This window comes from Gopherus flavomarginatus, chromosome 14, assembly GCF_025201925.1.
Source record: "Gopherus flavomarginatus isolate rGopFla2 chromosome 14, rGopFla2.mat.asm, whole genome shotgun sequence".
NCBI lineage: Eukaryota > Metazoa > Chordata > Testudines > Testudinidae > Gopherus > Gopherus flavomarginatus.
In genome coordinates, this window is record NC_066630.1 from 36,314,243 (window position 1) to 36,329,936 (window position 15,694).

At 48.3% G+C, this 15,694-nt stretch overlaps 1 protein-coding gene across 2 annotated transcripts in view; it reads left to right on the top strand.

Annotated features, from left to right (window-relative positions):
• The first annotated feature begins 13,842 nt into the window (after positions 1-13,842).
• SLC12A3 (solute carrier family 12 member 3) overlaps positions 13,843-15,694 on the top strand; it is a 42,667-nt gene continuing 40,815 nt past the window's right edge. For both annotated transcript variants that reach the window (XM_050922763.1, XM_050922764.1), the window contains exon 1: positions 13,843-14,142. In XM_050922763.1, the coding sequence (XP_050778720.1) occupies positions 13,843-14,142 (300 nt within the window). The remainder of the gene's footprint in view (positions 14,143-15,694) is intronic.

Below are 15,694 nucleotides of genomic sequence, written 5' to 3' on the forward strand. Positions count from 1 at the left end.
CTGCTTCTGTTTCAAGCTGTCAGTTGCCTCGTGGGCCAGAAAGGCATTTTGCCTTGGACCAAAGGAAGCAGCATGAAGCGAACAAAGGCCCTGGAGTAGAGGTTTGTTGGCATCTCTTAACTCCGTGAATAGAGGCTTGTTCTACTGGACACGCTGCTTAAATGAACTGGGTGTAGCATTTATCCCTTGATTGGAGTCACTGAAATGTATTGCCCTGATTTTGTTCCCTAGCATGCACCCCAATAATGTCCATGGGTTGGTCCTCAAGGAGCTGCTGAATGGAATTCTACTGTTGTTTTTTGAGTCACTTAATCACCTTAAGTAGTATTTTCCACTGCACAGAAGATATTGGGTCTGATCCAATCATCTGCTCCAGGAGAGTAACGTTCTAAGGGTTTTGGCTGCGTAACATTTTCTAATTGGGAACTGTAGGGAAGCCTCGTGCTCCCCGTCCCATACAGCATGCCTACCTGGGCCAGTGCTGTTCAGGGGGAGAGATTGCCACCTCTGCTGTGCATGGCAGGGTGATGGAACCCTTCCCCTACCCTCTGTGTCAGCTCCCCTGAAGACACTGATTTGTGTGGGTCCCTGGAGGAGGCACCTCTGCAGCAGTCGTCCCCAGTGTTCAGTGTCCACAGCCACTTCCAAGCAGCGTAATTAAAAGGGGATTGTATTAGCCAGTTGTCAGAAGAAAGACGGCGGGCAATAACTGTACTGAGATGGATGCTCTGATAAGCACTGCTGGGTAGGTACAAAGCATGGGGCTGGAACCTCACAGGGCAGCAAACGACAGTGTCTCTGATTGAAAGGCTGCCTTCTGATGAATCATTCTGCAGCTCAGGGAAGAAGCCCTTGTTAGCTCTGGGTCATGGGCCCCAGAAAGGGTCAGGACATTGAGTAAGTCACTGCCTTTCTTCCATAGGGCCTAGGTTCCCAGTGCTAAGTCTCCAACACTCAGCTCCTGGGGGATTTGTCTCTCTCAGAGGCTGGTCTCTTCCAAACCCATGGCAAAGAGAAGTGAGCATCCCTCGGGGGGGTTCCCCCAAGACCTCTTCCACTTGGTTCCCCAAGAACCACAGATCCCAAGTTACAGGGCAAACCTCTTTCTTATCTATATTTACACATTATATTGCATTCACTGGACATTGCATCACATGCTTTGGGATTGGTTGCCCTCTGTAGGAACCAATCCCTGTACAACATGTTCTGGCTGTGCACTACTTACTCTTTACCTCACCTTACGTTCCAGGCATATCTCATCCATTGTAAATGGTTCCCTCCCTGGATGTTCACCTTTATCTTAGCTAGTGTAGTTGTTCTGTTTTTAGCCTGCTGATCCATTTAGCTCCCTACTGTCTCCCAAGAAATGAGGCCTCACCCATGTCAAGCCAGACCTCCACCCTTACTAACTCGCAGCTGGGACCAGCTATCATATGCAGCTAGAAATGGCAGAGTCCAGAATCAAACTGGTGCATAGCTTAAGATCAACGTTCAGCATTCACATAAGTTTACTCTCAGGCAGGCTCGGCATTTGTCCCAGAAACCCCTAGTGAAGGAATTGCCGTAGTGTTCTTAAGAAGAAATTATACATGTGTACCATCAATGTGAAGTTTAAATGATTATTCAGTTTTCATGATCATAGCCCCTACGAGCCCTCATCACAGACCAGGAGCCCGTTGTGCTAGGATGGTGCTATACAAACCCAGAACACAGAATCCCTGCCCCCAGGGATTTACAGTCTTGCTATAAAGCCAGATTTATTTAGTTTGAAATAAGAATTTAACATGGAGGGACAGATAACTCAGTGGTTTGAGCATTGGCCTGCTAAACCTAGGGTTGTGAGTTCAATCCTTGAGGGGGCCATTTCAAGACCTGGGGCAAAAATCTGTCTGGGGATTGGACTAGATGATGTCCTGAGGTCCCTTCCAACCTTGAGATTCTGTAATAGGGGTGTCTAGAATAAAATATGTATGTTGATGGACCTGGTTTCTTACAGTGATCTAAAAAAAAGTTACAGTTTGAAGTGACTGAGTGGTTATTACACATCTTGACATAAATAAGCCAGAATACACCATGCTGTGACTACTCAGGGATACATGGTTTGTGCTTCCTAGGGAGCAAAATATTCTGTTTGGTTCCTATACCATGCCCATCCCCTTGGCACCTGAGCTTCCTCCAGTAATGTGTTTGGTGCCATGACGAGCATCAGCCCTATGGACTGCAGCCTTGGAGTAATTTAGAGTGATTAGCCATTAGCTCCTGTTAGTTACTATTTCCATAATAATACTGCTGTTGGGGTAGCTAGATGGTCACGAAGCTTCTGAACAGGCCCGTGGAGGTGATGCTATGCTCAGCCAAGGACTAACCCTAATGCCTGCCCAGTGCAAGGTCTCTGGATGGTAGCACATGTGAGTTGGCAAGGGACGGGGCAAACAGCTGCCAGGTGCAGCTTATACTCTCTGCATATTTCCTAGGAGCCCGAGCTGCTAAGGACAGAGCAGACGGACCCAGCAGGTGAGTGAGGCGCCCCATTCAGACACATCACTGGGTTTAAATCTCTCCTCAGCGAGGTGTCCTGGTTAAGCACTTCTGTATGAAGTAGAACATTCTCCATACCAGTGGTAGCGAACAGGGCAGGTGCTTTGTGGGAAGGGTGTGGTCTGCAAGCTGGGGAGCCTGGACTGAATTCCCACCTCTGCTACAAACCACGGGCAAGTCACAGTCTCTCAGTGCCTCAGTTCCGTGTACGTAAAACTCTGACAATAACACTCCTCCCCTTCATTGCTTAGGACGCGAGCTCCTTGGGGCAGTGAGCATCTCCCACTATGTGAACAAACTGCACTTAGCACAAGACAGTCCTCATCTTGGATGGGTACTCTAGGTGCCGCTGGAATACAAACTACTATTTAAATGTGGGTCATTGCAGGTCCTGGTTATGATTCATCTCAGGAACCTGCTCTATCTATTGTCACCCCCCTGAGCGATCGGTTTCCCGCTCCAGATGCATAATTTCTGTTGCTAATCATCTCATTTCTTGCAGCTTTTCCTGCCCTTTGTCATGCTGTAGCATTTTGGATGCTAGCCCACATTGCCTCGGTTTCCCCTGTCATTGCCTCCCTCCCTCGGAAACTGTTCCTTTCCTCCCTCACAGATTGTGGGGGTCTCTGCCTGTTATAACTGGACAGCTATCCTGAAGGCACGTTCACATGATGCAGTGTTTTACCTGGAAAGGGTTTTGTATACTTTAATTTCCCTGTGATTGCCGTGTGTCTTACATGTAATGCTTGCTGAGAGATTTGCAGGTTAGACACTGGAAAGGACCCCCAAGCCCCAGACAGTTTCCCTCCTTATCTTTGTTTAGTACTGGAGAGTTGTGGCTATTTTGTATTTACTGGAGACAGACCCAATCCAGGAAGCCTGGATCCTGAGCTGCACCGACAGGATGGACTTGTGGTTACTGCCCTGGACTGGACCTCAGGCAATCTGACTTCAGTTTACCAGCTCTGCCACAGGCTGTCGGTGACCTTGGGCAAGTCATTTAATCAGAAAACGGGATAGTTCTCCTTTTGGTGTATCTAGTGAGAGTGCATTGGGGCAGGAACCCTCTCTCACCATATGTACGTACAGCTCCCAGCACAAATAAGTCTCCTAAACTGGTCAAACACTGAAAAAATTGAGAAAAATCTAAAGATTCTGGAAATCTTTTCTTTTTTGGAAAAAGAACCATTTTTATTTAAATCATAAAGTCATTACCAAGCTGTTGAGCAGCTGTATTGACAGCTGTTACGGCAGTACTCTAGAGTGTCTCAGGCATGTCTCAAGCACTAGCTTCAAGTTCTTTGTTGAACTGAGGCCTTAAACAGAAAGAATTAAAGAGTCAGCAGTGTGCCCTTGTTGCCAAGAAGGCTAACAGCATTTTGGGCTGTATAAGTAGGGGCATTGCCAGCAGATCGAGAGATGTGATCATTCCCCTCTATTCAATGTTGATGAGGCCTCATCTGGAGTACTGTGTCCAGTTTTGGGCCCCACACTACAAGAAGGATGTGGAAAACTTGGAAAGAGTCCAGTGGAGGGCAACAAGAATGATTAGGGGTCTGGAGCACATGACTTATGAGGAGAGGCTGAGGGAACTGGGATTGTTTAGTCTGCAGAAGAGAAGAATGAGGGGGGATTTGATAGCAGCTTTCAACTACCTGAAAGGGGGTTCTAAAGAGGATGGATCTAGACTGTGATGACAGAACAAGGAGTAATGGTCTCAAGTTGCAGTGGGAGAGGTTTAGGTTGGATATTAGGAAAAACTTTTTCACTCAGAGTGGTGAAGCACTGGAATGGGTTACCTAGGGAGGTGGTGGAATCTCCTTCCTTAGAGGTTTTTAAGGTCAGGCTTGACAAAGCCCTGGCTGGGATGATTTAGTTGGGAATTTGGTCCTGCTTTGAGCAGGGGGTTGGACTAGATGACCTCCTGAGGTCCCTTCCAATCCTGATATTCTATGATTCTATGAAAGATCACATCTCACTGTCCAGCACCCCAAGGGAAAGCCTCTCAGCTGAGTTAGGGGATGAGGCCTGCCATGAAACCTGAAGTTTTATACAGTTTGAAGCCACAAAGCACCATTGGATCATGTAGTCCAACCGAGAAGGAGATGAATTTACCCTAGGGCAGGGGTTGGCATCCTTTCAGAAGTGGTGTGCCGAGTCTTCATTTATTCACTCTAATGTAAGATTTTGCATGCCAGTCATAAATTTTAACATTTGTAGAAGGTCTCTATAAGTCTATAATATATAACTAAGCTACTGTTGTATGTGAAATAAATAAGGTTTTAAAAATGTTTAAGAAGCTTCATTTAAAATTAAATTAAAATTAGAGCCTCTCCCGGGCCGGTGGCCAGGACCCAGGCAGTGTGAGTGCCACTGAAAATCAGCTCGTATGCTGCGTTTGGCACACGTGCCATAGGTTGTCTACCCCTGCCTTAGGGTGTGTACTGGACTAAACCCCATCCTTCCAGCTAGAATTTGGGAGATTTTTTTTAGTTGAAACAGCTGAACAAAAGTATGCCCAAGTGCCTGATGCAAGTGAACTCCACCAGCACTGGGGTTTGATCGGGCAAGGTACCAAGTATTCTGGCTCTGATTCTGTAAGGCACTTAAACACATGCTTAAATTTAATCACCTGCTTAACATTAACCACCTGCTTAAGTGCCTTGCTGGTGCGGGTCTGCAGTGCTCTGCATGGTGCAGATTGGGCCTATGGAGCAGTTGACTGTTGATTAATGACACCCCTTTCAATGACAACTGATTTATTCCTCCTTGCCTTGAGGGTGGCTGCAAGTTGGGGCTGTTATCTGTTAGTATTCCCTTGTGGCCAGAGGGGAAGCTGCCTTCCCTGATTCCATCCTTTGCATGCCACCGCGCCCATTTCTGTTTGTCAAGTCCTTGTTTCAAGCCGCCCTTCTGGCCAGGTCCTTAGTAGTCTCTGTCCCTTGCAGGCTAATGGAGGGCCAATCAGAACAGAGCCGTAGCCCACGGGACATCCTCAGGGCCATACAGGTTGTATTAGCTGCGGCCCACATAACATATTGTGGGCCATATATGTGGCCCAAAGTGGTAAACAGGCTGAGAACCACTGTTCTAGGAGATTAGACAGCCTTCCATCTAGAGCGTTGAGAGCCGACTCTATGCTCCTCAGCTGGGGTTTGGGGGAACCCAGGCCCACCCATGCCACTGGGGTCCAACTCAGGGTCCTTGTTTGGAACAGTACCTAGCCCGAGCCACCTCCTGCCGCTCCTTCTTCCCCAGCCACCTGCGCTGCTCCTCCCTCCTGGGAGCAGTGGTTGGGCAGGTAGCTTCTCCCCAGCCTGCTGGAGGGACCTTTCTCCTCAGGCTCTCCCCTCTGACTGCCATCCTTACACCTTAATCATGCTCAGGTGCTTCCCTGCCCTATGGGCTGCCTCCTCCTTGCTCAGCGGGTTAACTTCTCCCAGGTGAACCAAACCAGCCCCTGACCATGTGCAGTGGTTCTAGCTGTGGGTATCACACAGGGATAATACATGCGGATGGTCAGACACCCGGCAGCAGAGAGCTAGGGCTGGAGAGGGCTTAGCCCCCACTCAGATCTGAGCCAGCCCAGTGTCAGAGCACAGCACAGCTCAGCAGGCATAGCCCCACCTCAGATGGTGCCCAGATGTGGTGCTGAACTGCCCGGCAGCAGGACAAGCAGGCGGAGACCCTGGAGCCCAGGGCGTGGGGCGAGACTGTGTCCACAGGGCCCTGGCATGGTGCTGCAGGCAGAGTCTGCCCCGGTGAGCTAGCCCTGTCCCTGGTGTGCAGGCGGTGAGTCCATCCCTCCCTGGGGCCTGTGAGGGGGGCTGGGGCTCGTGCCAGTGTGAGAGGGAGGAGCGGGGACAGGGGTGCAGAGCAGGGAGTCAGCCACAGCTACTGGCACTGCCGCACAGCTCCCTGCACTCCCCCAGACTCCTACCCAAATCCCCCCAATAGATCCTCAAATCATCCCCCTCCGACAGCCTCCCACCCACCCCCTGCCATAAACTGCCTAATAACCATCCTGCCCCCACCCAGCTCCTCCACCCCTCCAGACCCTGCTTAAACCCCCCACCCACCTGCGAATAAACTCAAACCCTCCTACTGCCATGGCCCCCTGCCCATCCCCCTCCCCCACCACACCAACCGCATTTCCTCAAACCCACCCCTTGTGACACTCTCCCAAAAAACCCCAATGAAACACCCCCCTACCAAAACCCTCCCTCCGCTCCCCAAAGCCCCACATCCCCACCCCCAAACCTTTCCTTGCCACTGCCCCCCATTCCCCAGTAAACCCACCTCTTAAAAGCTCCCCCATCCCTCACCAGCCCCAACCCGCTTCCCTCCCTCCAACCTTCTGCTTCAGCATGTTTCCCCCACCACCACTGCACCCCTTATTCCCCTCAGGGCCCTTCTGTTGTCCCCAGCATCCAAGTCCAATCAGTCTGAATAGATCAGCACAAATGTCCCCAACTCCTGGCCGCACCAACTTATTGCTCCAGCCTCATATAGCTTGCCCAGGAACCTCCCCATAGGGCCCCTCACTTCTTTAGCTCTGGCATCAGCGTCCTATCTTCACTTTGGAGCGTTACCCGGGGCTGGTGAAGTTTTCCCTCCTCTCATTGTCTTCTTGGGGTGATCAGATGACTAGACACCCACACCCACACCCGGGGGCACCTGCCACAGCAAATCGGTGAGCGAGGAGAGCCAAAGGGCCGGCGTGGGACCCTGCGGGACAGAAGCCGCCATTGTGGGCTGAATGTGGTGCAGGCTCGTGCTCCACTCCTCACCCGAGGCCTGCCCTCCGCACCGGCCCAGGCTAGAGACAGTGACCCCACATGCACACCAGAGAGTAGGGCCTGTTTTACTCAGCCCCCTGCATTTTCCACCGCCGCTTATGGTTGGATAGCTTCTTGCCTGCACAGCTTTGGGAACCCGAGTCCCTTCTCTTTCTCCTCCCAAGCCCAGCTAGCTGGCAGCACTGGCTTCCCTTCCGCTGGAGGAGATGGACGACGGGAGGGTAAAACTTAAACTGTCAGGCTGAGAGTCAGTGGACTTCAGATTCGGGCATCCACCCTTGGCCTGAGCATTTCAGAACCTTCATCAGCTCCCACCAGAAAGAAGGGGACCACATGGATGCACAGTAACTTTACAGACAGGTGGCTGGTTTGCAAGGCTCCAAAAATGTCCAAAGGGGACGAGTGTGCTGGCGCAGGTTAGTGTTGCGTTACGCAGGGTCTTGTGGGGTGGGTTGTGTAACCTTTACCCAAGCGAGGGAGTGCTTCCCAAAGTGAGTAAGCTCATTGCTGTCAGGTGGCCTGCTCACATGAGTAAGAGCTCACCCACGGGAGCAAGAGGTGCATAATCTAGCTCTCTGCAGGCCAGTACATAAAACAATACAACCTATACAGAAATAACCCCCAGTAAAAGGAAGGCAGGTGAAACCTTTAATGCGAATACAAAAGATCGCCGGAGGCACTCCAGAGAACAGACTGAATTTTCCATTAACCTGCCAGCGTACACAGGGCTGAATTTCAAATGGCTTTTCTGGTGTCACACTCAAACTTTATTACCTGACTTCTATTTGCTGTCTTGAGAGATCTTATCTGTAACTGCTTTTAAATTGACACGTGACTTCAGAGAACAAGCCTCCCAGTGTTCAGTCCCTGGAAGAGCCCCCCGCAGCTGCACACCAGCATACACCCACCTCTGTGCTGTTCAGAAGTTCCGTTTGATCAGACGAGATCAGTGTTTAGGCCTCGATTCAGGCAGCCCGTCCCTATTCAGGACAGCGCTTGAGAACATGCTTGTCTTTTAAGTGCACGCTTACATTCCATTAAAGTCAACTTGAAATTTAGGAGTGGTGTCCCTCATTGAAGCCATTAGAACCTGAGCCTGGCTTTGGGGGCTTTCCTGAGTAGGAAAGGAATTAAGCCTGCACTAAGATGGCTTTCTGAATTGGGGCCATAATCTCTGGATCTTTTAAGATGTGTTTCTAGAAATGGAGCCCCAATCCCTGCCTGGGGCCCTTTAGGGATACTGCAATACAAATAATAACATCCAATTACCTTAGCATCTCTGTAGTGTATTCGATCTGGGCCCTATCCTAACTGGTGCTGAATAGCCACAGTGTACCCAGGAGTCCGGGAACTGCAGCTATTCTACTCCCTTAAGGCATGAGTCCTTTACACAAAGTAAATAATCCAGTCCCTGCTGGGTATGTTCACTTCTCAGTGCACCTGGGTGATGCCTGTTAGCCCCGATAGGAATTCCAAAGGCTTCAAGCATCGGTTATACAGAAGCCCATTTGAAAGGCAATTTGGGGTTCTGGATGGCTCAGAGGATTCTTAATGGTCTGTGTCAGGGTTAGGCAACCTATGGCATGCGTACTGAAGGTGGCATACAAGCTGATTTTCAGTGGCACTCACACTACTTGGGTCCTGGCCACCGATCCGGGGGGCTCTGCATTTTAATTTAATTTCAAATGAAGCTTCTTAAACATTTAAAAATCCTTATTTCCTTTACATACAACAATAGTTTAGTTATGCATTATAGACTTATAGAAAGAAACCTTCTAGAAATGTTAACAAGTATTACTGGCAAGCGCAACCTTAAATTAGAGTGAATAAATGAAGACTAGGCACATCCCTTCTGAAAGGTTTCCAACCCCTGGTCTACGTGGTCTTTCACCTCTAGGTCACTCACTTGAGGCCAGGCTAGGCCAGGACTCATTACCATAAGAAGGGTGTTTGATGCCCTATGTGGAATGGGTTCGTTGACTGCTGTCCACATCACTAATTAGCTCTTGCTAATGGGCACTCTTGATGCCAGTCTCATTCTCGAGGCGAACCCCTGGGTAAGGTGTATAGGTTGCTCTTCCTGTGTGAGGTCTGGGCTCTGCATGCTGAGGTGGGAGCACATCAGTGGAACCCCATGGAGAAATCTCGCACTGCTGCCACCTCTAGTACTATACCTGTTTTGTGGACTAGGGGAAAACAAATCTTCCCAGTGGCACTACCGCTCTGAGTCAGCAAAGCACTCGAAACATGAGCAATCCCATCCCTATCAAACAAGGCACCAAAGTACCTGCTTAGGTCAAGTCCTTGAAGTTAAGCAGGCACTTAAATACATTGGTGAACTGGGGCTTAATTTCTCACAGTGGTTTCATTATTTGCATTGTGGTCGTGCCTGGAGACCCCATCATACACATGTGTGATAAGACAGTCCCTGCTTTACAATCTGAGCATAAAGTATGACAAATCGGGGGGGCAGGGGAGTGTGATCACATGATCATGATTGGGGAATAAGCCCCAATCTCAGCTTATGACAATGTGGTGCTTCATGGCAGCTCCTCCCATGCATAAGGGGCAGCATGGGAGAAAGCCCAAAGAGACTTGATGGATGGGTGCTAAGGGCTAACGCCGCTGGCATAGAAGCAGCAGCATCTGGCTGCAAGTTAGAGTTGACAGACCGTGAGGCCAAGCCAGGGAGAGTCTTAAAAGTAAAGGCAAGTAATTTGTGTCTGTGGTGAAGAAGGAGCCAGTGGAAGAATGCAATGAGGGGGGATTAATTGGAAGATAACATCAATATCTGGTTGGTTCATTGTGTCCCCATCACACAATTGCTGTATCCTTTTGTATGGTGTGATACGAGCAGCTCAGGGAGATGGTGCAGGTTAGGAGCTAGGCATTTTGGCAGAGTTCTATGAAAGGCGCTTGCATAATGCTTTCCTGCACTAGTGCTGCCTCAAGTCTATACATGTATCCTGGATTTTCATGATCTCTAATGCCCCAGCTCAGCGAGGTACCAGAGCATTTACCCAACTTTCACCACTCTTATCTGGTTCAGCTGGTGTCTCCAGGTTTTGATAGAGACCTTTGTGGAAGTCATGGCGATTTGTCTCATGAGCTCTCATACTTTCACCCAAAGGCCAGGAGAGTTTAACTTCTGTTTTTTAAAAAAAATCACTTCTCCCAAGCGGTTATGAGGCATTGACGTTAGCAAAAACAAAGTTTTCAACTATTTGACTTTAAAATCCCTTTCCCTGCTGCTGTTCAGCTTTCAGTCTCTTGAGATGGTAACTTCCCTAGCTCTCCAGTCACCAGAAAGTCCCCCAGGATAGACAAGATCTCGATTTATAATGATTAAAAAAACAAGTTTTTTTTCACAGAAACACTTCAGGTTTTCTCTTTATATCATACAGAAGGAAAATGAGCATAAAGCCCATTATTTCCCTGTGCAGGCCACCTTCCTAGTGTTTTTCAGGCAACAGCGAAAAAATAGGTTTGGTAAAATGTTCCATTTTTATACCATACCTGTTTGCCAAATCCAGCTATTTGCACACCACACGGAGATCCATATTCTTGTCTTTACAGAGTAATCGCTCCAGGTTATACACTACACACACGTTTTTGTCCGCTCTTTAAAAAAAACACAACACCCTAGCATTTGAGATACACTATAAAATATAACCCCCCCACACCCCAAGGGCCCTGGAATGTGCACATGGGATCCTGGTGATGGCGCGTGGATGAAGAATGTGCTCGTATACACAGTGTTTGTCAGCTGCTTGATCACATGCAGTTCTAAAAAATCTGGCCCTGTGCTCACTAGAGGGAGCATAACTGTCCCGTGATCTAAATGCCTAACTCTTAGGTATCTGCCCATCCCTCGGAAAATGGCCCAATAGCTAGGGGACCAACCAGGGATTCAGGGAGAGCTGAGTCCAATTCCTGCTCTTCTGCAGACTCCCTGAGTGACCTCACTTTGGGCGAGTCATTTAGTCCTTCTGTGCCTCAGTTCTCCATCTGTAAAATGGGGGCAATAGCACTGCCCTACCTCACCAGCTTACTGTGAGGACTGAAGATTGTTAGTTGCTTAGGCACTGGGGTAATGGGAGCACCCTAGGTGACTACCTAGATCGCTTAATGGGTTGCACTGGCCCTGGGTAATGGGAGCCAGAGGTAGACAAGTTCACAGCTTTGCCCCCAGGCCCTGCACATGAGTGGAGAATGCTGTGTATATTAATCAGACAGATCATTCATGGGTGCCTCCCACCCCCAGTGCTGAGATGAGAACTGCAGTGCTACAGCCCCATGTTCCTGGACTCCAGCATGCACAGAGTGCTGCTCTCCCATTTCCCACACATACAAAGAGCCATGGCCACAAACAACTCTACCCCACATCTACAATTTCCCTCTGCTCAGACAAGAGCCTAGAAGTGGCTGAGTTCCTCCCGTGAGGTACTGCACACTCTGAGCTCCCCCTGAATCAATAGGAGTTGAAGGCACTCAGCACCTTGCCATGTGAGGTCTCTCATCTCATGTCAGCCTCCTCTCTGCTCCTTCCCACAGTCTTGCTGGTGTTGGCAGAGGAGTTTTCTTCTCTGCCTCTCCTGTCATCTGGAGCACTCTCCCTGTATCCCCCTCACATAGATTAATAGATTCTAGGGCTGGAAGGGACCTCGAGAGGTCATTGAGTCTAGTCCCCTGCCCTCGTGGCAGGACCAAATACTGTCTAGACCATCCCTGATAGACATTTATCTAACCTACTCTTAAATATCTCCAGAGATGGAGATTCCACAACTTCCCTAGGCAATTTATTCCAGTGTTTAACCACCCTGACAGTTAGGAACTTTTTCCTAATGTCCAACCTAAACCTCCCTTGCTGCAGTTCAAGCCCATTGCTTCTTGTTTTATCATTGGAGGCTAAGGTGAACAAGTTTTCTCCCTCCTCCTTATGACACCCTTTTAGATACTTGAAAACTGCTATCATGTCCCCTCTCAGTCTTCTCTTTTCCATACTAAACAAACCCAATTCTTTCAGCCTTCCTTCATAGGTCATGTTTTCAAGACATTAATCATTCTTGTTGCTCTTCTCTGGACCCTCTCCAATTTCTCCACATCTTTCTTGAAATGCGGTGCCCAGAACTGGACACAATACTCCAGTTGAGGTCTAACCAGCGCAGAGTAGAGCAGAAGAATGACTTCTCGCGTCTTGCTCACAACACACCTGTTAATGCATCCCAGAATCACCTTTGCTTTTTTTGCAACAGCATCACACTGTTGACTCATATTTAGTTTGTGGTCCACTATAACCCCTAGATCCCTTTCTGCCATACTCTTTCCTAGACAGTCTCTTCCCATTCTGTATGTCTGAAACTGATTGTTCCTTCCTAAGTGGACCACTTTGCATTTGTCTTTGTTAAACTTCATCCTGTTTACCTCAGACCATTTCTCCAATTTGTCCAGATCATTTTGAATTATGACCCCATCCTCCAAAGCAGTTGCAATCCCTCCTAGTTTGGTATCATCTGCAAACTTACTAAGCAAACTTTCTATGCCAATATCTAATTCATTGATAAAGATATTGAACAGAGCCAGTCCCCAAACAGACCCCTGCGGAACCCCACTTGTTATACCTTTCCAGCAGGATTGGGAACCATTAATAACTACTCTCTGAGTACGGTTATCCAGCCAGTTATGCACCCACCTTACAGTAGCCCCATCTAAGCTGATGGATACATTTCTTTTCTCCCTGAGCCATCATTTAAATCCCCTCTCTCTTTCTCTTTTTCTGGTTTTATTTAACTCTATGAGTTCCCTATTCCACATTCAAAGGCCTTTGAGATCCCTGGTGTGTAGAGAAGGTGTTGACTAAGCTAAAATTACACTGTAAGTAGCTGAATCTGACACAGTGTGTTGCATGAAGTTACATGACCTAACAGAAAGCACTTTCCTTTCCACATCTCCACCACAGTCTAGCTGGTTCCTGTCTGGCAGGCTTAAACTCAGCAGCTGTACTTGAAAGCCTCTGAGCTGCATGGGCAGTGACCAGAAAAACCCGATATGCTTCCTCTGTAGCCATTTTACAGAGGCCATTCAGGCTGGGGCAATACTCCTGAGAGAGATGTGTTGTTTTTGTTTTTACCTATCAAACTGTAGCAGGAACAGAATGTACCTGGTTAGGCTGCAGGGGGAATATAACTCCACATTCTCCCACTGATCTGTCCTTGGGACTTAATCTCCAATCTGTTATCGCAGCCCCAATCAGGCACTGGGAGTCAGCGATTCGGGTAACAGGCATTTTGATACCCCCTCAGGCTGTTCTTTTCCACGACCAGCTCTGTGTGGTTCAAGCCAATTAGTTTTCCCCATGAGTAATTGATTAAGTGGCGGCCAGTTGGTTCGTTCTGGTTTTGCTGTGTATAAAGTCTCCATATGCTCCTGTGTGCCACCTATAGTATAGCAGCCTCTCCATCGCTTGACCAAGAGAGACCCAGGCAGAGAGGAGAGCAGGGATAAAATGGCGGAGTTGCCCGCCACAGAATTAACTGACTTGGCTCATGCCAGTGGCAGGTTCACCATTAGCACCCTGATCAGCACCGAGGACAGCGGCAAACCTCACTATGGACAGCCTGACACTGTCACCTATGAGGCTACCCATCCCAGCCACCTCACCCACAGCAGCACTTACTACATGAGGACCTTTGGCTACAACACAGTGGATGTTGTGCCGACTTACGAACATTACGCCAACACGAAGGTGGCAGGTGAAACCAGTAAAGTTAGGCCCACGCTGGAAGATCTACATTCTTTCTTGAAGGTAAGCTATGTAGGATGACTGTCTAGCATCGAGTTACTTGAGCAGTGCTGTAGTCTGTGTGTAGCAAATACTCTTTCTGTGCTTATCTCTGTCCCTGCAGAAGAAATGTAGACTTTGAAATGAGTCTTCTGCAAACACAGGTCATAGAAAGATTCGCTGAATAACTGTGAACCATGGGTGGAAAGCGTGATCTGTTCTTAATCTGTCTACTAACAAGCAACAAAGGTGAAATCTGATGCTTTAAGTCACAGCAAATGGTTCTCCAACTCTATTGTGAGATCTTTGCCCATGAATCTGCCTCATAAATGGTGGTGTAGGGTTATGTTTCCTTGTCCCATGCTTTTCTTTCCTGGGGGATAAAAAGAATGCTGCTGAAGTCTCTCTGCACAGTTATGGTCATTTACCTGGACCTTGTAGCAAACAGAGGTATGCTTGTGGTTTTACATTTTCAAGGGAAATTAGCGGTGCTGAAAGTTCCTGGCTTGTTGGACCTAGAGACTCAAATCCTGTATTTATCCAGCAAACAGACTGACTATGGGCAGGGCATGTTTTCCCTAAACTGCCCCCACTATTGTACCCCTTACTTAGGGGGGGAAGAGGGCTGCAGGGTCTGTAAAATCTCTGGCCTAGCTAGTATCTATCTGCATCCCAACCCAGAACCCCCTTCTCTGTTGCCAAAGCTCTTAAGAAAGTAGTCATGGAGGTTCAGTAATTTCAAACAAGGTGTTTCAAGTTCTCTTACTCTAGCTATTGGGAAGGGGTGTACCAGCATTACACAGACCCAAGCAGTAAAAACTTCAGGGCTGTGTGACATGGGCAGTGCGCATCCTATTGCGAAGCACTCTGTTGTCGTGATCTAGGTCACAGGCCTCCTCCACTGGGGCCGTTTGCTATCTCAGCATTCCATGGATGAGCTGAAGATGGACTCGCTTCTCCGCAGCCTATAGTCAACAAGCTCCTGGGGCTCATTGAAACCTGCCATCGTCTTGCCCCCATGCCCGGAGATATTTGTGTTGTCCTTAACACTGCTGATGAAAGCTCCTTTTGAGGCATCCTGTGAACAGTGTTTTTCCCATGCTTCCCACCGCCTTTACTAAGGGCCGGGTTTTTTAAAGGATTTCAGCACCTACAGATGCAAATAGCTGCTTAAGGGGGATTTCAAAAGCACCTAGGCACCTAAATCCCACTGAAAACACTTGCATCTTTAAGCACCTAAATACCTTTAAAAATCTGGTCTTTAGCCTCTATTCCCCATCTGTAAAATGAGGATAACAGCACTTCCCAGCCTCCCAGGATTGTGTGAAGATAAATGCACTAAAGATGGTGAGGTACTCAGATCCCATAGTGATGAGGGCCATGTCAGTCCTTAAGACAGACAGATTGTGAAAATCTCACCCATAGTTCCTTATATTTTCACAGCACTGTACAAATATTAATTAACTGTGAAGCAAAAAACCCAAAGTCTCCAGTCCCCAGATCTGCGACGACTGATGAAAACCACTATATACAAGCTAGGTATTATTGTTATTTGCAAGTTCTGATTTACAGTATT